Genomic DNA, 25,697 nt, shown 5'->3' with positions numbered 1-25,697 from the left:
TTTAGAGGAAAATAATGCTAAAGTATATCTTTGAGTTGTTGATTCCTATGATCTGCTCATCTGCTCAGTGATTACTGACCTGAATTTTTGTTTGGTTTCTTAGAATAGCTTTATTACATGAGCTAAGATGGAAGGGAAGGGGATTTATTTACCTTGGCAGGCCTTGATCTTTTTTAGATAGAAATCTAGCTCCTTGCCCTTTAACACACAGCCATTTGCCACACTGCCCAAGCCTTGAAGTGGTACATGAAAGAAACTTGCCTTACCTGCATTTTTATTTGGTGTCTAGGGATCTCTGAAGAGTAGTTGGTGGGTTTTTTTTGGTGGTGGTTGTTTTTTCTGGCTGCGCCACATGGCATGTGGACTCTTGTTTCCCTGACCAGGGATCGAACCCACGCCCCCTGCAGTGGAAGCGCAGAGTCCTAACCACTGGACCGTCAAGGAATTCCCTAGTTGGTGGTTTTTTTTAAAAAGAAAAATAATTCCCCTCAGTCCATGCCAAATAATTCAAAAAATCTGTACCCTTGAGCACAATATATCTGTGCCTTTGGTACTACCTTCTTGACCTTCTTCCTCATTTGTAAAATGATTGTATTTGGGGAAAGAGAAGGTAAAGGGATTAGATCAAATCTAAGGTTACATTAGGTGTTTATTCCTGGAAGTCTAACTTGGTTGAATCAGTAGTAAAAAATACAAGGGGGAAAAAACCCCCCATAAACTAAAAAGAGATTTCCCATGGAATACTACTAAAATGAGGAATCAAAGATTGTTCCAATATCTGAAGTTTCTTGTATCCAAATGAACTCAAATGACATTTGTCTGCTTTTCAGTCCCATTGTTTAATTTCAGGGCTAGACTTGGGACTTAATATTTATCTCTAGACATATAGTCTCTTTCTCTAGGAGCAAATAAGCATTTTAAGTACACCTAATAATAGATTTGTGCTTGACTGTTCATTTATTCATTCAACAAACATGTAGTGCCTACTATGTAGTAGGCATTATTGTTGGCTCTGGGAATACAGCAGTGAACAAAACATAGTGTTTGTTCTATGGAGTTTATATTGTATAGTAGTAGCTAACATTTATTGAGCATTTAATATATGCCAGTCACTGTTCTAAGTGTCTTTCGCCTAAAATTTATTTAATTCTGACAACAATCCTGTGATGTAGGTACTGTTATTGTCTGTATTTTACAGATCAGGAAACTGAGGTATGGGGAGATTAAGTACTTATGCCTAAAGTTATATTGTTTTGTAAGTGGTAGAGCTGGCATTTTAATCCAGGCAGTCTGACTCCCAAACCCATGCTTTTCACTGCAGTGTTACATAGTCCTTCAGAGAGATGTCAGTAAAAAAATTTATTTCTAATACTGAAATTGTCAAGTTTGTAATCTTTGTAGTCACCTGGTTTCTGGTCCAATCTTTAGGAAAAAATCATCCAGGGTTACAAAAAAAAAGGAGCACTGTCAGAGCCATTGCCTTCTATTGGAGGATCTGTCAGTCCTAGGAGCCTTTCAGGTAGGAGGTGAGATTTTTGAGCCTGTCATATGAGTCGGAACTGAGACAACTACATAAAGCCAGGACCCTAACACCTAACAAAATGCCCACACCGTTGGTGAAAATGTAGACTAAAAAATATCTGCCTGATGGTGTAGGGAAACAAAGGAACTTATTTATCTTGACATGGTCTCTGGATGGGAGAATTCTCTCTTGAGAATTTACAGTCATGAACCTTTTGCCCTGTGTGTCTGAAACTTGAATTTATATAACTTGTGCAAGATGATGACTATTAAGTGAGAAGGGAACATTTACTGAGTAATTACTCTGTTAGGCATTGTGCTGGGGGCTTTAAACACATTTTTGCCCTTCATCCTGACAATAGCATCATGAGATAAGTACTAATATTATCCCCATTCTACAAAGGACAGGACTGAGGATCAGAAGAGCTAGGTAATTTGCAGTATAACAGCACTGAATTCAAATTTTGGTCCAGTATTCTTCCTGCTAAGCACAATGCCTTTGGAAGCATCACTTCATTTTTGTGCCTCAGCTTCCTTAACTGTAAAATGAAATTTGTAATATATTTCCTTTTACTTCCTTTTGCTTCATAAAGTTCCTTTTTTACTTCATAAAGTTATCAAATGAAATAAAGGATGTGAATTTGCTTTATTCACTGTAAGCTACTGTTACTGGCATCATCTGTAAAGTGTATTTTTCCTTTTAATTAAGCAAAAGAGAGACCTCATTATTCAGTAGTTTTGAACTCCACAAGATCTGTCTTGAGACATTAAGGCAATCTTAATACTTTTCGTGTCAGATATTTCCTGAAGTAGTTTCGTGAGGAGAAATAAAATGAATTTTGAGATAAGTTACCATCTAGTAACTTACTAATTCATTCAACTATTAATTTATTGGATGCATTTTTGAGGACTTTAGTTCCCAGATATAAAAGATGCCTGATCTATGAGGATCTATTTCATTTTTTATCATACCAGCAACAGTGGAAGCCCCAGTCTCCTCCAACAGTAGACTACAATTGCAATATGTAGTCAATTCTCAGTGTCCCCCACCTCCCCACTTGCTAGAAATAAGTAGCCCACTGCTCAGAATGCTGAAATGCTTCTTTGTCATGACCCTGGCAATATAGTCACAGAATGAAGCTTTTAAATATATAAAACAAAGCAACCAACAAATTATATAACTAAGTCACAGGGAAGTGACTGAGTATGCCTCTAGCTGAGTATTGCATAGACGACTAAATACTTCAAGGAAGGAGAGTATAAGAAAGAAAATTTAAAATTTAGGAAGATTAAAAGAAAACCATGAGAAGGTTAGTAAGAGCTAATGAGTATCAATGTGTGATTCCTCAGAGACTCCTTATGAAGAAGTCTGTCTGATACTTGGAAGTGTTGCAAAGCTCCTACTAAATATGTACAATACAAATGTAGCTTGTTGGAATTCCAGTAATTTCTTGGAAGAGAGCTTTGTAATCAGTGCCTCAGCAATGTTGGCTTGAGTTGATAGTAGTTTTTTTTATTGTTACTAGTTTTGTATCTTAATTGTGAATTATCATTGATTTAACTTTATTATTAATCTAGTGTGTGGTGATATAAATTTGTATTAATAGAACTTTTGACATAAAAATTTCCAAATTTAGACTTTGACAATGTATTGTTATTCAAATAGGAAACATTCATTTTATTGTTAAAGCAGATGTCTATAAAAGTCCCTTGTAGTGATACTTCTTTGTTAATATGGTTCTCCACTGGAACTTGGGAACCAAGAGGGATGGGTAGGCGGTGAGGTTTTTTGCCCCACTTAAGTGGGCCATAGACAAAAAGCATTTGAAAACTACTAACTTTCCTTGAATTCATAGTCTTGAGGGGGAGACGGCCATCTAAACAAATAAGTTATACAGTGGCTAATTGTAATAGAACTATATATAAAATGTAGTGTGATTAAATCTGTGTTTTGGGATATGAGGGACAGCTTCATGGAGGAGTGGACATATATACTGGCTCTTGTAGTGTGAGTAGGAATTTGATAGATGGACAGGTGGGGAAGGGCACTGAGGAGAGGGGACGGCATATATAAAGAAGGGGAGGTATGACTACCACTGGTAACATTCCTTCTCTGAACCTCAGCTTCCTCAACAAAAATAATCTCTTTTCTCATTACTTCATAGAATCATAATGATTGTTTTGAAAAGGCTTTATAAATTGAAGTGCTAGACAGATGTTTAATGATGAAGGTTCTCATTATTACTTACTTTTTTTTTTCTTTTCTTCAACATTTGAAAGCCTTCTGTGTCTCCCCTAGGTGGTGTCATTTCAAGACCTCTCCTAACCTCCTTTCAGCTTAGTTCTTTTCTTCAATGTTCTTTGTTTTTTTCTTTTGTTTTGTTTTGTTGTTACTTCAAGGTTCTGCTTTGTGACATCTAAAGACAGGAGCAGAAGAGCAGATATATGTGTATATACCTAGCTTTAATAGCAGGAGAAATTCTTTAATTGCTTATGTATAACTATTTAAGCTGTGATCCATGTAGTTTAGTCTCAGAGTAGTGTCATAATCCATGGAACATAATCCTGCGGCCAAAAAGTCATTTTGTAGTAACTCAAAGTCTTTATTTGCAGATTTTTGAACATTGTAAAATAGAATAGAGTTCACAGATATGCTTCTTAAAATTCCCTTTTTATTTCCTATCTACTTCCCTTTATACATCATAGCTGGTCCCTTGCCTTTCCCCTGAAAACCCTGCCAAGACTCCTTTTCCAACCCAATCCACCATTATTAGATGGTAAAACCTCTGGAGAATGTAAGACTGGGAAAGGGTATAGGAGCAGTGGTAAGAAGTTACATTATGGCCAATTTAGGAAAAACAGAAGTGTGTGTATATGTGTGTATATAAATACACAAGCACATGTTTTCATTCAAAATTAAGATAGTTTTATTGAGTCTAATAAAAAATGTCTTTACTAGTTTGAATACATATATTATTGAAAAGTATGGCTATCATTGATTCAATTGACACTGATTTTTGGTTATCCTGTAATATTTGAAAAGCAGAAACATGAATATAGCTTTATTTATATTTCCACAAATTTTTACTTTTGTCTTTTTTCATTTTTAATAATTTGATAATTTAGAAAACTATATGAAACATTTATGTAAGCCATGGAACATAGTAAACAAATATCTAAAGACCAGCATCCAACTTAAGAAATAGAAGATAACCACTGCCATTTTTTCCCTTGTGTGCCCCATTCTTCTATGCCACTTCCACCCACCCCCAAGATATCCAAGGTATTCACTATCCGTTTTGTTTTTTTTTGGGGGGGCCTTGCCAAACCTACGCCCCCTGCATTGGAAGCTCGGACTCTTTAACTACTGGACCGCCAGGGAAGTCCTGTCAACCATCCTTTTTTATTTTAAATCTTTCCCTTGCTCTTTTCTATAGATTTATCATAACATATTGTTTAGTTTAGAGGTAGCTTTATAATCTTCTGAAATAACTTTTCAGGCAATATCATTTCCTATGCCTGTATAGATATTTAAGTGAAATCCTGCTGCATGTACAGTTTTTATTTTGCTTAGACTAACTTTATTCTTAGCATTTTACTGTCTTTAAAAGTTATTCAGAAACATACATATTGCTATGTAATTATCTATAGAGTTGATATACCATAATTTGCTTGCCATTTCCCCCCTGTTTTAGACATTTCTATATGTGGGTTTATTTTAGGGGGGGTCAGAAAAACTGTGATTAATCCCTTTGTGTAAATACCTTTGTTAATATCTCTGATTATTTCCCTTTTCTTGTTCTTTTTGGTTTTTTTGGGTAAATTCTTAGATGAAGTACTGGATCCAGAGACTGGGTGTTTTTAAGATTGTAATTAAGTCTTTTCTATCCAGAAAATTTGTGCCAATTTATACTTTGACCAGCAGTATTTGAGAGGACTAATCTGGGTACACTTGATTTGAATGATTCACAATGTCAGGATTATATCCTGTTCTAGAAAACACTGTGTTAACCAAAAAAATTAAATAAAGGGCTGTGCTGTTCTTTCAGATTGGTGGTGTTTTTGCTGTTTTCCATAGGATATTTTTTCAGCCATTGTTCAGGGACCATGTCATTCTGCCTGCTGTACATGTGATAGTTAATTACAGGACTTAGTTATCGCTTCTGATCACTTCCCCTGAGAATGTATCTATTCTTATGACTCCACTGTCACCAGTAGGGGATGGTATTTTAATCTGTATATTCAGCTGAATTCTCTCACAGAAGCATTATTAGTTCCTTTTCTGTACTTGCCTAAGCAGGCAGACTCTCCACGGCCTTAACAAGTTCCCCTGAAGAAATAATTCCTTGCCTTGTCTTCTTATCAGTCTTGGTCAGTGACCTCATGGGAGTATTAAGTACTATTTCATTTTTTATTTTTATTTTCTAACTTTTTATTGTGACAATTTCAGACTTATAAAAAGTTGCAAAAATAACACAAAGAATTCTCATGTAGACATTCACCCAAATTCCCCAAATGTTAGCATTTTATCCTGTGTGCTTAACTGTGCTCTTTACACACACACACACACATATTTACCCCTGGTTAACTACTACTTTAAATCGTGGAGGTTTTGTTTGTTTTTTTTTTAAATCTCGACTTCTCCTTCCTCTACCCTTTTCCCTCCTTCATCGGAGCGGCCTATATGGGATAGGAAAAAGGACATGGTATTTGGAATTAAATACTTTGGTTCAAGGCCCAATTCTGCCACATTTTTAACTAGATGAACTTGGGTACACTGTTCTTTCTGATCTCCAGTATCCTCATATACAAAATGGTGTCTATTATACCAGCTCCACAAAACTGTTGTGAGGGCTAAATGAGCTAATATATGTCAAAAGTATGCTGTATGAATGCTGGTCAGTCCTTCAGAGAATGCTCGTGTATCTAGTACAGTGCCAGGCATTGTGCTAAGTACTGGGGATTCAGAAAAAATCAGCGTCTATTTCCTATTTGGTCACTTACTGTATTTTGTCAATTCTTCCTTCGAATTATTTTTCACTTTTGATTTTTTTTCCATTTTCTTTGCTTCTGCCCTAATCTATAGCATTATCACCTCATGTGTGAGTAACTGCAACAACCAACAGGTCTCCAAGTTGTTTTTTGGCATTTATGTCAGCGACAAACTAATAATTGTCCTGAGATGTGGTACAGTATAGTGGAAAAGATATGGACTTCATAATCAGTAGACCTAGCTTTGCATCTTTGCCCCACTTCTTACAAATACTGTGACTCTGGGCAAGTATCTTTACCACTATTCTAATTTGAACTCGTTCTTTTTTTCTTTTAACAGGTAAATATCAGGGAGTGTTTTGGCTGCTAAGGATATACAGAAAGGGTTAATATGTTCCTTGAACTTGAACAGCATCATGGTCTAGTGGGGGAGACAGATACAGTCATAAGTAACTATGGTGTAACATAGAATTATAAAAGAAAACTAGCTTTGGAGTCAGATATAAAGGGCAGCTTATGTAGTGGTAAAAGCACAGACTTAACTCTAGAATCAGATTGCCTGGGGTCTAATCCTGGCTCTGGCACTTATTAGCTGTATCATCTTGGGCAAATTAATAAACCCCTTAAAGCCTCAGTGTCTTCATCTTCATAGAATGGGGATACTGATAGAACTTACAGAATTTTAATGAGAAGTAAATGAAATTATATATGTAATGTACTTAGCATAGTTTATTGCATATAGCACATAGCATATGTTAACAAATAATGAGCCCAATAATTATGATTATGATATTATTATAGTATAGTGGCTTAAGAGCTTAAAAATATAAGCTTTGGCCTCATTTTTGAGTTGGAGTTCCAGTTTATCAACATGCTAGCCATGTGTATATGGGGAAGATATTTAACCTAAACCTCAGTTTCCTCATTAAAATGCATATTGTAATGGTGCTTGATTCATAGAATCTAGAAATTGAAAGAGCTCATATATCTAAAGAGCTCTGACCCAGGACCTGAGACATAGTGTTTCATGAATGATAACTCTTGTAATTTTTATTCTTGCTCTGCCATCTGCTGGCTGTGTTATCTTTCATAGTAAATTAATCTTTCTGAGCCTTAGTTTACCTGCTTTGTTCAAAACAAGGTTGTCTGGAAGATTGCAAGTATATATAAAGTTGCTGGATTGGTGCCTGGTACCACACAACTGTCATTCAGTACATAATAGCTAATAGTTAATGGTGCAGATTAATTACCCAGGTGCTGAGGGTCAAATTAATTCTGCCCTGGAAATTAGGAAAGGTATTCACAGAACTGAATGTTGAAGGATGTGTGAGATTTTGCCACATAGAAGGACTAATCTAAAAAAAGGCTCAGAGGTGTGAAAGTGCCTGTTACAGTGCTTAGGAAGTGATGGTAAATAGTAGGTTGCTTTAGGGAACACTCAGTTTAGTGTATCTAGTAGGTAGCATGTTTGGAGGGAGAAGGGAAAAGTGGAAAATGTGGCTAGAAAGGAAGGTTGGAGCCAGTTAGTAAAACGTTTTGAATACCTTACTAAATTGTTTACACTTTATTCTTTAGGTCTCTGTTTTTCCAACTTCTAACAGCAGAGGTAACTAAATTTGCTGTGGGATAGAAAAGGGAATTACTTGAAACCAGTGTTACAAACAGGAATTTCTTGGTAATCTTGTGTTTTATCTTTAAATTCATGTAGTGTTTGCCTTTTACATAATATATTTGTTTCAGTACAAAAATATTTTAAGTTGTTTACTGGTTGCATAACTTGATTCCCTCTCCCCCAACCTCCCATTACTCTCATCCCCTCAAATAAGCTTTGAGTGTGTTTGCTGTTCTAAAATGTGCCAAGTTAACACTGTAGCTTTAGTCCCCTGGCACACCTCTGCTAGGAACCCCTTGAATGTGTTCCCAGCATGAGAACTGTGCTTCTAGATGATATGGAGCCTTTGAAATTTTTTTTAGGAGAGTGATAGGATAAAAGCTATGCAGTGAACAGCTGGGTTGGTCCAGATTGAGTAGAAGCCATTTCAATTAATTAGAAAGAACTTTCCTGTTTGTTCTTCCTAGAAATTGTTTAGTCTTTGAACTGTGTGGATTTCCTTATGATCCAAATGAAATCAGACTTGACCTTCTCTCCCTTCTGCTTTTTTTAGTAGGAACTTTGTTTTTACTTTGCCTAGGGTATGCCTAATTGGTGAAGGGAAAAATCTCTCTGAGCAGGAATTTCCAAGAGATGAATTGTTTAGACACGGAATTCCAGCTTCTGCTTTATCCTTTCTCTGTTATTCCTCCTGTGCTGCTGCTATGTGTTTAACAATAAGGGGAATTCCCTGGCAGTCCAGTTGTTAGGACTCGGCACTTTCACTGCCATGGCCCGGGTTCAATCCCTAGTTAGGGAACTAAGATCCTGCAAGCTGCAGCACGGCTTCTACTACTACTACTACTACTACTACTACTACTACTACTACTACTACTACTACTACTACTACTAAAATAGGAAATACTGATCTCTCAATACTTCTGTGTTAGCTTAAAATACTGGAATTAGGAGAGTCACAGATGGCAGTATAGTTTTTGGAGTAGCTCTCAGATAATCTGAGTACAGTTCTAGTCCTGTCCCTGGCTTGATATATAACGTCTCTGTTTTCTTCTTTAAATGGAGATGATTATCCTTGTTCACATCACAGACCTTAGAGTATCAGGTGAGATAACATATTTAGAATTTGTATATAAAGTTGAAAAGGTAGTATATTATGGTGGATAAGGGCATAAGCTCTTGGAGCTACATTCCCTGGGTTTGAATCCTGCCTCTGACCCTTACAAGCTCTGTGTTTCCAGACGCACTGCCATTATTCCAAGTTCTTTGGTTCCTGTTTTATCTCATTGAATCCTCACGGCAACTTTATGAAGTAGGTATTATTATTATCTACATTATAAGATGAGAAAACTTAGGAGCAGAAAGGATAGGTAACTTGTGTAATGTCACACACTTAGTAAATGAAAAGTTGGAATTTGCACTCTAGCTCCAAAGCCCAGGTGGATTAACTATTAGGCACATGTACTTCCCAATAGAAGAGCAGCTGACTAGAAAAGTCTTATGCTTACTAATAGGAATTAACATAGAGATAAGGGGAAGTTTTCTTTGAAAAGGAAAAATTTGTGGAGTCTAAAAACCTGTTTTTGTTTGTGGACATATTTTATCAATTGGAAAAAAATTTTTTAGAATGATTAATTAAATATTATAAATGTCCATATGTTACTACCTGGGTTTGTTCTGTTAAAATGACTTCTAAAAATTATGTACTCAGAAGGTTTAGATGTCTCCCCTCTGATAGTTACCCAACTTTCATTTATTTTCTCTTTTGTAAAATAAATAGATCATTTTGAAACTTACCAACGGAGGTCAAAGGGCATCTTGTTTCATCTGGGTGATGAATTTTAGACATTTAGAAAGATGGTACAATGAAGAGTAGAAAAAGAAGAAAGAATTCATACTTAGAACACAGGAAATAAGACAGAACAGGCAAAGTTCTGTGATGCAGAAGTTGAATTTGAAGAATTACTTCCTCTGAACTTTTTCTTATGTGTCCTAGCTACACCTAGCTGCAGAGGATACAGAGATATATAGTCTTTGTTACAAGTGGTCCTGTGCCCAGGTAAAAATAAAAGGTTTTATTAACATGGAAGAAAAGAAGAACAAGTTTTAGGGTTGGCAGCTCACAGTCTCTGCTTCATTGGGCCAACCATTTAACTTTTGTGAAGTCTGTTTCCTCATCTTAAAAAATAATGTCTTTGTTGTCCATCTTCCTCAATTATTACGATATCAAATGTGTCAATGTGAAAGCGCTTTGTAAACTGTAAAGTATGTAACCATTTTAATAACTTAAAAAATTTATTTATTTATTTTTTGGCTGCATTGGGCCTTCGTTGCTGCACGCGGGCTTTCTCTAGCTGTGGCAAGCGGGGGCTACTCTTCCTTGCGGTGCGCAGGCTTCTCATTGCAGTGGCTTCTCTTGTTGGGGAGCATAGGCTCTAGGCGTGCAGGCTTCAGTAATTGTGGCACATGGGCTCAGTAGTCATGGCACGCGAGCTCTAGAGCGCAGGCTCAGTAGTTGTGGCTCACGGACTTAGTTGCTCCGCAGAATGTGGGATCTTCCCCGGGCCAGGGATCGAGCCCGTGTCCCCTGCATTGGCAGGTGGATTCTTAACCACTGCGCCACCAGGGAAGTCCCAATGCTATTTTAAATGGAATTGTTTCCTTAATTTCATTTTCATATTTTTCATTATAAGTGAATAGAAATATAGGTATTTTTATATATTGATCTTATATCCTATAACCATGATGAACTTGTTTTTGGTTTTTCTTTTTCAGATCTGATAGTTTTTTTGGTGTGAATTCCTTAGGATTTTCTTTTGCAAAATTATGTTACCTGCAAATAGAGACAGTTTTACTTTTCCTTTCCAATCTGTATGCTTTTTATTTCTTTTTTTCTTTTTCTTTCTTTTTGGTTTTCTTTTTTTTTTTTTGCCTAATTCTAGGACCTTTAGTACAATGTTGAATTGAAGTGGTGAGAGCAGATTTCTTTGTCTTATTCCTGATTTTAGGGGGAAAGTATTCAGACTTTCAACATTAAGTATGATACTAATTGGGTTTTTCATGGATGACCTTTATCAGGTTGAGGAAGTTCTATAAACTATGTATTTTTTAAAACTTACCTTTTTAAAAAAATTTTGTTTATTTATTTATTTAGTTGCTCCAGGTCTTAGTTGTGGCTCATGGGCTCCTTAGTTGCAGCTCACAGGCTCCTTAGTTGCAGCTTGCCGGCTCCTTGGTAGCTGCTCCAGGGCTCCTTGGTTGTGGCTCGCCAGCTCCTCAGTTGTGGCAGGCGAGCTTCTTAGTTGCGGCTCATGGGCTCCTTAGTTGTGGCATGTGAACTCTTAGTTGCGACATGCATGTGGGATCTAGTTCCCTGACCAGGGATCGAACCCGGGCCCTCTGCATTGGGAGTGCGGAGTCTTACCCACTGGACCACCAGGGAAGGCCCAAAAATTTTATTATGAGTATTTTTCTATTGATTAATATATCTTTGAACTATAATTTTTAATGGCTGCATATTATTTAGCCATTAAAATGTCACATGTGTAGTATAATATGATTAAGAGTTGTGTTCCTGAGTCAGGTTTTAATTTGAAGCTACACTTTGTCACTTACTGTGTGTAGAATACTGAGAAAGATGTTAGTTTTCTGAGCCAGTTTTCAGTTATGCAAAAATGAAGATAATCCTTCACTGCTTTGTAAAGTAAGGGTGAGGAATAAATGAAATAATGGATAATTCATGTTAAACACTCAGCAGAGTCATATAGAAAGCACCTAACGGATGGTAGCTACTATAATTATATTTTAGTTATATTATTGTTGTTGGGGACACTTAAGAGTGTTTATTTCTGTAATTAAAACCCTTATACTTAATCTTTGTGCTTATTTGATTAGTTCTTTATTCCTCAGATTGGAATAACTGGGTTAACCTTTTTCTTGTTTGAGGATAACACCTATAGCACATTCTTTTACCCAAATAAACTGATCATATTTGAACTATTAGGTTGGGATAGGAATTTTGTGGGAGATTAAGTTGGAAAGTAAATTGGGGCTAGATTTTGGAGGGACTCAGGCATCGTCATTCTAACAATCTAAGAATTCTGTCTTTTGTCTTCAGCCCCATGAAGTCCATTGACATTTTGAGCAGTAGAGGGTAATTTAGGGCTGGTAATTTAGGAAGATTAATCTGCTGTGCCTCTGAGGTCTTCCCTGACCATCCTTGACTGATTAGGGTACTCTGCTATGTGCTTATGTGACTACCCAATATATCCTCTATATTTAGTATTTAATAGATTTTATGTAAATATTTGTTTAAATGTTTCTCTTTTCCTGCTTCTTGAGAACATAGACCACATGTTGTATTCCCACTGCCTAACATGGTATCTAGCACAAGGTAGACATTTGAATAAAAGTACTTGCTGAACAAGGAAATGAATATTTTGTTCTCCACTTCTCTGGAAACTAACTTGTTGGCTTTTGTTTTCCCTTTGTTTCTTGCTGGGATCCAAGGAGGAGGCATCTCCTTATTCCTTACTTGATATCTGCTTGAATTTCCTGACTACTCACCTTGAGAAGTTCTGCTCAGCAAGGCAAGATGGAACACTGTGTCTGCAGGAACCTGGAGTATTCCCACAGGAGGTGGCTGATCGGCTGCTTCAGACCATGGCTTTTCATGGTAAGAAATGAAATAAATAGAGGAAACAAAAATTGTGCGCTGTTAATTGGCATTGGATTTTGAAGTGCTACTGTGGCCATTTAATGATTTTCGTAGAAATAACAGAAAACCCTAATTCTAGGAAAAGGAATTCATTTATTTTTGCCAATCCTGCCACTTACTTTATAATTTGTGATAAGCATTTTTCTTTTCTAATGTGGCAAATCATTTTTTTGTTTGTTTCTTCTATTTTGTTGTTTTGAGAAGCCATTCTCAGGGCAAAAATAACTTCTCTTCCAAAATAGCAGTTTAGAAGTCTGCTGGTCTAAAACACCTTACATTACCATTTGGCAGCAGGAAAATCAATAAATAAATACTACTATGGAAAAACTAGTTTCTGCTTTTGACCTTTGAAATGGGAATCATAGCTAATTTATTATTTCTGTTTTCAAAAACAAATTCTGAAAATAAATTATGAAAGATTTATCTGTAAAATTCTGGTTATGTATATTGATAATTTTTGTTACCTCTATATAAGTTTTAAGTTGAAAGAGATATAATGCCTTTATATATTTAGGGTGTATAAACTCTTACAAGTAAGAAACACAATTTTCCCACAACTATGAAATAGAATGAAAATGTGGCAGTAATGATAATTATCATTTATTGATTGCCTCTTGCATGTAATAATGCCAGGTATTTTATATGCTTTTCTTGAATTTGACTTTTCTCAAAAACCTATAACGTAGCTATTTTTATCCAATTTATATACAGGTAAGGAAACTGAGGTTCAGAGATGTAACTTGTTAAGAGTCACAGTGTTAATCAATGTCATGGTTCAAATGCAGATCTGTTTGATTCTAAATCTATGCTCTTTTCACTGCCACACAACCTTCCTACACCTACATTAGAGGTATTCCTGCTCCTAGATGCCTGATGATGGTATACACTTTTGTTGTGACTTTAAATATGTATATACACACAGACACATACACATCTATTGGGTTGGCCAAAACATCTTACGGAAAAACCCGAACGAACTTTTTGGACAATCCAATAACATAAATATATTTATAAATATTATATTTTATTAAATATTAAATATAAGTATATAAATTTATTATGTATACTTAAAGTCACAGCAAAAGTGTATACCATTATCTGGCACATATATATATATATATATATAGAGAGAGAGAGAGAGAGAGAGAGAGAGAGAGGGAGGGAGAGAAGGAGGAGAGCGAACACAAATGCAGATAATGCATTCCAAGGAAAGGTGGGAGAAATAAGGCTGTAATTGAGGTATTTTGGAATAATTTAGGGAAGAAGAAGACATCTACATTCCTTGGTTTTCACTAAGCTGCTCAAGTCTGTAGTGTCTTTGAATTCTTCCAACCTGCCAAAGGAACTAGGGTAAATTTCAATAGATATCCATGTTAAAGTTAAAGGTCCCTTACAAAGCTGCACAACAGTTTAAGAGATCATGCCAGTGCTAACATTTCTTTCTGGTCTCAATTTAATGATTTTACTTACCAAGCTCAATTTAAATATTTATATATGTAACTAGTCTTGTCAATCAAAAGAATAAATGTTAACTAAAGTTTTAACTTTGCCAGATTCCTTTTGAAATATGACTACTATTGGTTAATAATAGCAGCTAACATTTATTGCATGCTTATTATATACCAGGGACTGTGGCAAATGCTTTATATGGATAAAATAATGAAAGTAGTTTTTAAGTAAATGTAACTAAATAATTGTCCTCCAGAGTAATGTCTTGGGGAGGTTATATGCTAGATCAAAATGTGTTTTCTACCTCTTTTTTTCAAACTGCCTTCAGATGAGGAAAGTGAGAGTCAGAGAAACAATGTGCTGCCCCCATTTGTGTTTCCCCAATGTGATTACCTGCCTTTTTCACCAAAAAGTGTTCTGAATTATTTAATCTCTTTGTAAAAATCATATCCACCTTCAGTCAGGAGTGGATACTGCTAATATGCAAAAGAACAAATTTTTGTCACAATTTTAAAAAGTTGTTTGATAAATGTTTGTGTGTTTGAAAATTTTCATAATAAAATGGGAAAAAAGTTCTGTGAATTTTTTTTTTCTTTTTTTTGCTGTGCCATGCGGCTTGTGGGATCCTAGTTTCCTGACCAGGGATCAAACCCAGGCCCCCTGCAGTGAGAGCGTGGAGTCCTAACCACTGGACCGCCAGGGAATTCCCTATGAATGCTTTTAAAATTGATAATATATTTTTTCTAATGGCATAATGATTTTAAAAAATAATTTATTTACATTAAAAAATTTTTACTTATTTACCCGATTCAAAGGATTAATGATATTGGTGGCAATCCTTATTAAAATAAGACTGATACTAAAGAATTTTACTTATTTGGTTCTGTGATTCTCTTGTCATAATCTTTGTTCATTGTGTCTGTTGTCTCAAAGCTAAAAATCTTCCAGGAAATGTGTGGATAAAAGCTAGGAATCAGAATAAGAATTTTACCACCTAATGATAATACTATTTAGCTATTATGAATATAATATCTAACTATTAGCTATTATGAATATAATACCTATTAGCTATTGTGAATATAATATCTAATATTATGAATATTATAATGCTGTAATCATCCATGTACAGGTCTTATGTGAACATAAGTTTTAATTTCTTTGGGATAAATATCCAGGAGTGCTACTGTTGGGTTCTATGGTAGTTGCATGTTTAGGTTTTAAAAAACTGCCAAACTGTTTCCAAAGTGGCTTTGCCATTTTACACTCCTACCAGTATAAGACTGACCCAGTTTCTCTGCATTTTGCCAGCATTTGCTGTTATTACTATTTTTTATTTCAGTCATTTTGATAGGTATGTAGCCATTATTTCTTCAAATACTTTTTCAACCCTACCCTATTTCTCCTCTCTTTCTGGAACAAATAGCTCTGTTCAATTTTTTTTTTTTAGTCTATTTTTCTTTCTTGTTCTTTAGGTTTGGGTAATTTCTATTTTTTTATCTTTTAGTTCACTGATTCTTTCCTCTGTTCCTTCTGTTCTGTTGTTTAGCCCAACCATTACTGTATTTTTCAATTCTAAAATTTTCCTTTGTTTATTTTATTTATTTATTTTTGGCTGCATTGGGTCTTCGTTGCTGCACGTGGGCTTTTCTAGTTGCGGCGAGTGGGGGCCACTGTTAGTTGCAGTGCGTGGGCTTCTCATTGCAGTGGCTTCTCTTTGTTGCAGAGCACGGGCTCTGGGCGCGCAGGCTTCAGTAGTTGTGGCATGCGGGCTCAGTAGTTGCGGCTCATGGGCTCTAGAGAGCAGGCTCAGTAGTTGTGGCGCAAGGGCTTAGTTGCTCCGCTGCACGTGGGATCTTCCCAGACCAGGGCTCAAACCCGTGTCCCCTGCATTGACATGCGGATTCTTAACCACTGCACCACCAGGGAAGCCCTCCCTTTGGTTCTTCTTTATATCTTCTATTTCTTTTTTGAGGCTTTTTGTTTTCCATTTGTTTCAAGCATGTTTGTAATTGCACACTTCAGCATTTTTCTGATGGCTCCTTTAAGATCTTCATAAAATAATTTTAACATTTGTGTTATTTCAGCGTTGACATCTATAGATTGTCTTTTTTCAGTTTGAGATCTTGCTGGTCCTTTGTATGATGAGTGAATTTTTATTGAAATCGGGACATTTTGGGTATTATGTTATGAGACTACTGTTTTAGTCTGTGTCTCTGACACCACTTTAGCAGTGGAAGGTGGAGGCACTGCCTTGTTATTGCCAGATTGGGATAATGTTCTGGTTCCCCACTTGACTTCTGTTGACACCCAAGACTTGGGGCTCCTCATTATTGCTGTGCAGGGGATTGGCGTTCTGTTTCCCCACTAGGTCTCTACTGATACTGCCCTAGCTGAGGGAGGTATGGGTACCTCATTTCTCTTCTTCAGTTGGCCTCCACTGACAGCATGTTGGGGTGAGGTGACCTCATTACTTACTGTTGGGCAGTGATGAAGTCTCGACTCTCTACTAGGCTTCCTTTGACACCACTCCAGCACGGAGGGGGAGGAGCACCTCATTACTGCCAGATGGACATGAAAGTCCTGGCTCCCTACTCAGCCTTCTGTAACACCTCCCTGTGGGGAGAATGGGGCAACTAGTTACAGCAAGATTGAAAGTCTAGGTTCCCCTCTTGGCATTTGCTGGTGTGGGTGAGGGTGTGGCCACAGTTTTTTCTTTGGTGTTTGACTGAAGTAAAGTAGTTACTGTCTAAAAGTTGCCCGCCTTGCTAGGCTGCCCCATTCCTGATACTTTGGCTAGAGTGAGCAGATTTTGGAGGGGAGCTACTTTTGTGTGTGCTTGTTGGTATTTACCAGTTGCCCACTTCTTTGACTTTAAGCCTGGGATGTATGGTGCAAGGAAAAAACCCAGTATCCAACGTATTGTTCTTTGTGTCCCAAGACCCCTAGCTGGTCTGGTTTCTTCTCTTCACCTTTCAGAGTGATCTAGCCTCATTTCTTGTCTCTTCCCACTTCCATACTTAAATTTCCAGAAATGTACCATGTTCTCACTCATATCTAGGTTTTCCCCTATATTCTTCTTCCTCTCTTTCCCAGGGAGACACCTTATAGCTCTAGCTGTTTCTTATGTTCAAGCAGTGTAGAGCTACTTGTTGTTTTCTAACTGTGTGCTGGGCTTTCACATCTCTAAGGCTGGTTTTTTTTTTTCCATTTTTTAAATTGAGATATAATTGACACGTAACATTATATTAGTTTCAGATGTACAGCATAATGATTTGCCATAGGTATTCTAAGGCTTTGTTGATGCTGTTTATTCTTCCTTTAATTCCCCTCACCTTCTTTCTCCGTCTTTGAACTTTTCCTTCATCTTTGAAGGACTTTCTCAAAGATCACCTTTTCCATGAAAAGATCTTTTTCAGATTCCAGGCATCATGGATTATTTCCTTTTCTTTGCTTTCATGATACTTTGTACTTGGCTCTGGTATACCATTGGCTAGATCTAGGCACATAGCCCCATCTAAGTCCAAGGGTAGGTTGGGAAACGTAGTTGTCCATGTGTCCAGTAAGGGGAGGAGAACCAGATGTTAGTAAATATCAATAGTGTCTACCACAGTCCTGATTCTGCCATGTGCTATTTCTGTGCTCTTGTAAGGCCACTTTTTTGAACCCCAGTTTACTCATCTATAAATTGTAGATAATCATATTCTTACCTCACTGAATTGTTATGTCAATTAAATGAAATATTGTTACATGGGAGTGCTTTGGAAATTATAGCTATCCTTTAACCGTTTTTTGAAGTTAAAATGCTGCTTGTTTTTTCCTAGGTCTCCTGAATGATGCAACTGTAGGTATTTTTAGGGGCAACCAGATGCGCTTAAAACGAGCTTGCATTCGCAAAGCCAAGATCTCTGCCGTTGCATTCCGGAAAGCCTTCTGCCACCACAAGTTAGTGGAACTTGATGCCACAGGTGTGAATGCTGATATCACAATTACAGACATTATCAGTGGGCTTGGCAGTAACAAATGGATCCAGCAAAATCTCCAGTGCCTAGTGCTGAACTCATTAACTCTCTCACTCGAAGATCCTTATGAGCGGTGCTTTAGCCGGCTTTCTGGCCTTCGAGCATTAAGCATCACCAACGTTCTCTTTTATAATGAAGACCTGGCTGAAGTTGCCTCATTGCCAAGATTAGAGAGCCTGGATATTTCTAACACCTCGATCACAGACATCACGGCTCTGCTGGCCTGCAAAGACCGACTCAAGTCTCTAACCATGCATCACTTGAAATGTTTAAAAATGACAACTACCCAGATACTGGATGTTGTTCGGGAACTAAGACATCTGAATCATCTTGATATTTCAGATGATAAACAGTTTACATCAGACATAGCTCTTCGATTACTAGAACAAAAGGACATCCTGCCCAACCTCGTCTCCCTGGATGTCTCTGGGAGGAAGCATGTGACAGATAAAGCTGTTGAAGCCTTTATACAACAACGGCCCAGCATGCAGTTTGTAGGTTTGCTGGCCACTGATGCTGGCTACTCTGAATTCCTCACAGGCGAAGGACATTTGAAGGTTAGACTTTAAAAATATATTCCTTTGTCAGGCTGACCAATGTTTTAGTTGCATAAGACTCCATTAAGGCGAATGTCTAATAACATATGGGACATGTTCATGAAACAGGACATTATATAGTGGAAAGGGCTTGCTTTAGAGTTAGAGTCCTAATTAAAATCCCAGCTTACTTGCTTCACAACCCAGAGCAAACTATGATGTAACTTTTTTGAATTTACATTTATTTATAAAATAGATATGATTCGTACCTTGCAAAATTCTTCTGAAGATTAATAATTATATATGTAAAGTGGAAGTCATATAGTAGGCCCTGGATAAATGATAGTTCACATGATGATAATGTTTAGATATTTTGAACCACTTAAACATACCATTTCTAAAGGATCATTTCAAAGAAACTAGGGATGCTCCTTGTTGAACTGAGTATCTGATGGGAGAGCAAGTTCTCCAAGGAGATCTCTATTGTAGAAATGGTAAAATTTTGCTTTTCTTAAGGTTTCCCATGCCTAGTGGTTTAAATTCAGTTTAGGAAACATCTGTTGGACTTGGTACAGCTTGGGATTCAAAGATGAAAAAGATATAGGATTTGCCTCCAAGGAGCCTGATAGTAGTAGTGATGTTATAACTATAAAGCCAAGGATCAGTGTAGTTGCTGTAAGAAAGTAGGAGAAATTTTTTCTAGCTGGAGAATTTTAGACTTGATAGAGAGAAGATGGTATCTGAATCAGACTTTGAAGGATAGAATTATAACAAGTTAAGGAAAACTAGTATTCTTCTAACATACATTGTATCCTATAGGTGCTTTATATTGTATATGCTAATATCTATAGATAGGTATTAACTCCATTTTATAGGTGAGAAACAGAGTCATAGAAATTATATGATTTACTATTAGTTAGAACCAACATTTGGATCTACATCTGTCTAATTCCAGAGCCCCATTTTTTTTCCCCTACTTCCTACACCGCTTAAGCAGAAGTATCATTTGATCCTACCGGGGGCAGAGTCAGGGATGGCCTAGAAATGAATACTGTGACCAAAATGACAAGGTATCTTTTTTGAGCAACCATTATTTTATTTATTTTTTATAGAAGTATAGTTGATTTACAGTGTTGTATTAGTTTCTTGTGTACAGCAAAGTGATTTTTTCATATTCTTTTCCATTATGGCTTATTACAGGATATTGAATATAGTTCCCTGTGTTATATAATAGGACCTTGTTGTTTATCTATTTTATATATAGTAGTTTTTATCTGCTAATCCCAAACTCTTAATTTATCCCTCCCTCTTTCCCCTTTGAAAACCATAAGTTTGTTTTCTATGTCTGTGAGTCTGTTTCTGTTTTATACATAAGTTCATTTTTCTCATATTTTATTTTTTTTTAATAAATTTATTTTATTTTTTGGCTACGTTGGGTCTTCATTGCTGCATGCAGGCTTTCTCTAGTTGCAACGAGCGAGGGCTACTCTTCATTGCTCTGCACGGGCTTCTCATTGCAGTGGCTTCTCTTGTTGTGGAGCATGGGCTCTAGGCACGCGGGCTTCAGTAGTTGTGGCACGTGGGGTCAGTAGTTGTGGCTCGCAGGCTCTAGAGTGCAGGGTCAGTAGTTGTGGTGCACGGGCTTAGTTGCTTTGTAGCATATGGGATCTTCCCGGACCAGGGCTCAAACCCGCGTCCCCCGCATTGGCAGTTGGATTCTTAACCACTGCACCACCAGGGAAGCCCCTGTCTCATATTTTAGATTCCACATATAAGTGATATATGGTATTTGCCTTTGTCTGTCTGACTTCACTTAGTGTAATAATCTCTAGGCCCATCCATGATGCTGCAAATGGCAATATTTCTTTCTTTTTTATGGCTGAGTAGTATTCCATCGTGTATATATACCACATCTTCTTAATCCATTCTTCTGTTGATGGACATTTAGATTGCTTCCATATCTTGGCTATTGTAAAATAGCAGCCAACAATGCTGCTGTGAGCATTGTGGTGCATGTATCTTTTCGAATTATAGTTTTCTCCAGTTATATGCCCAGGAGTGGGATTGCTGGATCATATGGTAACACTATTTTTAGTATTTTAAGGAACCTCCATACTGTTTTCCATAGTGACTGCACCAATTTACATTCCTATCAACAGTGTAGTAGGGTTCCTTTTTTTCTGCAACCATTATTGATCTCAAAAAAGGAGAAGGAAAGTTTAGTTATAAACATTTTAAAACATTTCAGTTCTTAGATTATTTGTAAATGTAGACTTTAAAAAATAGAATGTAAGAAATTATTTTGAGTCACTTTTTTATTCATTCAATAAATATTTTATTAAGTGCATACTCTGTACTGTGCTGGACATGGGGATTTGATGGTGAGGTGAAACAGGCATGCTCTTGCCCTCATGGAGCTTGTAATTTAGTGAGGGAGTCAAACAATGAAGTTTCATATGTCATGGGTATATGCTTTAAATATATATATTTATATTTCATATACATATTTTTTTATATTTTATTATTTATTTATTCATTTATTTGTTTATTGGCTGCATTGGGTCTTTGCTGCTGCGCGCAGGCTTTCTCTAGTTGTGGCAAGCGGGGGCTACTGTTCGTTGCAGTACATGGGCTTCTCATGGCGGTGGCTTCTGTTGTTGCGGAGCATGGGCTCTAGGCGCGTGGGCTTCAGTAGTTGTGGCTCGCGGGCTCTAGAGTGCAGGCTCAGTAGTTGTGGCACATGAGCTTAGTTGCTCCACGGCATGTGGGATCTTCCCGGACGAGGGCTTGAACCCGTGTGCCCTGCATTGGCAGGCGGATCCTTAACCACTGAGCCACCAGGGAAGTCCTCATATACATATATTAACATATAATATGCATACATACATATGCTTTAAACTGCATAGTGCTAAGAATCTAGAACATATACAATACTACATTTGAGAATGTTTAACAGAGAGACTCGACTTAGTTTAAGGCTTCTCTGAGGACTTGATGAATAAGTGAAGATCTTATGGATGAGTAGCTTGGTAGAGGAAATTCCAGGCAGCGAGAATGATATATGCAAAAGATGTGTGGTAGGAAGGAGCATGGTACATCCAAGGAACTGCAAGAAGGCCACTGTGGCTAGAGTTCCAGAGTAAGAAGTTGCAGAGCGATGAAGTGAGGCTGGAGAAGTAGGTGCCAGGGCCAGATTTCGCCAGGTCACATAAGCCAGGTGCAGGGCAGCAAGAAGTTTGAGGAACTTACATACAACTTGTTATGGAACAAGATAGATTTCTAGCACAGGGCTTGTTGGTAAAGGAAATATAAACATGTAAATTACTATTTTAGTGTTACTTAACTCCCTAAGAAGTGGGTCAGACAGTAAAGAACTGTAAAAATCAAAGGGGAAGAATTCTTATCTCTGTGTACTGGGAGTTTCGGAAGGATTTCCCAGAAGAGGTGGGCTTGACCTGTGTCCTGAAGGATGAAAGGAATGTGTCCCTAGTACACTACACTAAATAATCTTCTCAAGGCAAAGATCCTATAATAGTTGTGATTCCTGAGCAGTACAATTTTTGCTGATTGTTCTTACCACCAACAGACCCTAGAGTGAATTAGCCTAAGTTTTTCAGTTGAGGCTAGTAGGACATCTGTGTTCCACAATGCCTCTGTGAAACAAGTTTGATTTCACAAATGGAACTGTTATTACTTTGAAATCTTGGCTCTAGGAAACACCTACTTTATTTGCTATCATCTAGATTCCACCTCTGTAAACATTGAAACAGTGATTCTCAGCCTTGACTGTAATTAAAATTACCTGGAGTGTAATTATTTGAGATGAAGGATGTGTTAACTAACCATATCATGCTAATTATTTTGCAATATTTACATGTATCAACTCATCATATTTTACACATTAAACTTACATGATGTATTTGTGATATATGCATGTATAATATTATATATCTTGATAAAGCTGGAAAAAATTTTTAATTAAAAAAATTCATCTGAGGAACTTGAGCAATTAAATCAGAACCACAGGGAGGTGGGACCCAGGCATCAGTATTTTTTAAAGCTCCTTGAGTGATTGTAATATGCAGCTAAAGTGGAGAATCATTGTTTTAAAATAATTTTTAAAAAATAGAGATCATTGGAACTTTGCCCTTTGTTCAACTATACACAAAAGTTGATGTTTCTTTTTTTTTTCATTAGTTATCTGTTTTATATATATTAGTGTATATATGTCAATCCCAATCTCCCAATTCATCTCACCCCTCCTTGCCCACCTTGGTGTCCATACGTTTGTTCTCTACATCTGTGTCTCTATTTCTGCCTTGCAGACAGGTTCATCTGTACCATTTTTCTAGATTCCACATATATGCATTAATATACAATATTTGTTTTTCTCTTTCTGACTTACTTCACTCTGTATGACAGTCTCTAGGTCCATCCACATCTCTACAAATGACCCAATTTCGTTCCTTTTTATGGCTGAGTAATATTCCATTGTATGTATGTACCACATCTTCTTTATCCATTTGTCTGTCGATGGGCATTTAGGTTGCTTCCATGACCTGGCTATTGTAAATAGTGCTGCAGTGAACATTGTGGTGCATGTGTCTTTCTGAATTAATGGTTTTCTCAGGGTATATGCCCAGTAGTGGGATTGCTGGGTCATATGGTAATTCTATTTTTAGTTTTTTAAGGAACCTCCATACTGTTCTCCATAGTGGCTGTATCAATTTACATTCCTACCAACAGTGCAAGAGGGATCCCTTTTCTCCACACCCTCTCTGGCATTTATTGTTTGTAGATTTTTTGATGATGCCCATTCTGACTGGTGTGAGGTAATACCTCATTGTAGTTTTGATTTGCATTTCTCTAATAATTAGTAATGTTGAGCATCTTTTCATGTACCTCTTGGCCAAAAAATTGATGTTTCTTTTAAATTAGTTTGACTACTAATTTGAGAGCTGAAAAATAATAGGTCATGTTAAGGGAAGAGAGCTGAGATTGCTCTGTCTCCTTTTTTAGAATTTTCCAAGTTAGCAAAGTTGATGAAAAACTTGTCTGAAATGATTGTCTTAGTATTGTGATGCTTTAAACTAGTTTAGGTTGACATTTTTGGCTTTACATGTTTTTTAGACCACACTGAAAGATGCAGGAAATAGAGACAGTGTGACTCCCCAGTATTCCTTATGAGGCATTATATGGTACTCTTAGTGGGTGGTTATAAGAACAAAAGTTTTGTTTTTTCCACTTTCATATATATTATTTATTTTGATCTCTTGACTCTGTGTGGGAGGTGTTGTCCTCAGTGGGAGGGAATGGCTTTCTTAAGGGTCACAGCCAGCTGATGAGCCTGGTATGTGTCCTTTCTACTACATCTCATTGCCTGTATTTGAGAATCTTAGTTCTTTCCTTTCCTCTCTGTTTCTAATCCGAACACAGATGGTTTTCTTACCACAGAATTACCAACTTTGTCATCTCTGTTTCCCTACCCAATTAATTCGTCTGTAAGCATCAGTTTCTTGAACCTTCCACTTCTCCACAATTAGGACTGTTATGTTTTTTGGCTGCCTCATTCCTAGACTCTGGGGTTATTTACCAAGCTGTGGTCCCAGTTCCTGAGAATCACTGGTTGTGTGCTAAACCCAATATTCTCAGTCGTCATCTTATTTGATCTAAAGTGGCAGTTGACACAGTTGATCTTGTCTTCTTGAAATATTGTTTTTTACTTAGTTTCTAGGATATCAGACTTGTCTTGTTTTTTCCCTACTTTTTGGACTCACCCTCGATTTCCTTTATTGGTTCTTCCTAATTTCCCAGGCCCTAAACCTGTATGCTGATGACTCCTAAATTTATATCTCTAGCCTAGACTTCTCCCTTGAGAACTAAGACTCCTATATTAAACTGCAGTAATCAACATCCAGTGAAGGTACATATAAGTTTTTTTAAGCAAAGGAGTCGATCCATTTTAAAAAACACTAAGTACTTTTTAAAGATGTCTGAGCTAGGGCCTCTGCCCTTGAGGAATTCTAGTCTCGTGGAGAGGAGGCAGACCAATTTAAAAATAGCTTTAATCCATTGTAAGAAATGCTATAATAGAGTTATATACTGAGTGCTACAAGAAAGTTTTTCCTTAGAATATACATTTTAGTTTTAATCCATATATTAAATATTAATAAGGCTTAATTTAGTGGTTAGGGATATTTTCTCTGTTTTAAATTGTTTGCAGAAACTAGTGCATACAGCCACTTGTTTTGTTTTGTTCGTTTTTTTTTTTTTTTGATCTAGCATACGAAATTGATTGAATTGAAGATGCGTATAGTTTGAGGAGCCAGATTGCTTGATTTGAGGGTTTGTCACTGGCTAGAGAAGTGTTGATCACTGAATAAACATACAGGCAATGAAATTTGGTTTAGAGTATTTACATTCCAGTAACAAAAGTTCTTTAATTTTATATTTAAAGGTAACTTGAGGTTACATTTCATGTAAGTTAATATAAAGCTGTTGGAATCAACCAAATGTGGACTGATGAAGTCTGATGAAGATTGTTGTTAATGTGTTTTCCATCGTACAATCTTTTTTATCTCGCATAATAATTCAGTGTCTTTCCAAATCTAAGAAAATCTAAGAAAAAGTTCAGGGTGATTCCAAAAGAACTGAACACTTGGAAAGTTTTTATTATTCAATAACTGCTTATATATGTGAATACATAGTCAAGACCAATGTTTATGTATGTATATTATACATAAATAGTTTAAAAAGCATTTTGTAAGGAAACTTCCACTGTTATTCCTACAAGCTTACAAATGCTCATAACGTGCCTTTGTGTCACTTGGTACACATCTGTACTGTAGTCTAAT

The 25,697-nt window shown here is 36.7% G+C and overlaps 1 protein-coding gene across 1 annotated transcript in view; it reads left to right on the top strand.

Moving 5' to 3' along the window:
* Positions 1 to 25,697, top strand: part of ZYG11B (zyg-11 family member B, cell cycle regulator) — a 73,684-nt gene that overhangs the window by 9,547 nt on the left and 38,440 nt on the right. The window contains exons 2-3 of the mRNA XM_061186587.1: positions 12,632 to 12,797; positions 18,110 to 18,864. Coding sequence (XP_061042570.1) covers positions 12,632 to 12,797; positions 18,110 to 18,864 — 921 coding nt within the window. The remainder of the gene's footprint in view (positions 1 to 12,631; positions 12,798 to 18,109; positions 18,865 to 25,697) is intronic.

The sequence above is a fragment of the Eubalaena glacialis genome, chromosome 3, assembly GCF_028564815.1.
Source record: "Eubalaena glacialis isolate mEubGla1 chromosome 3, mEubGla1.1.hap2.+ XY, whole genome shotgun sequence".
NCBI lineage: Eukaryota > Metazoa > Chordata > Mammalia > Artiodactyla > Balaenidae > Eubalaena > Eubalaena glacialis.
Note: the sequence above shows the minus strand (reverse complement) of the source record. Positions and strands in the feature narration are given on the sequence as shown.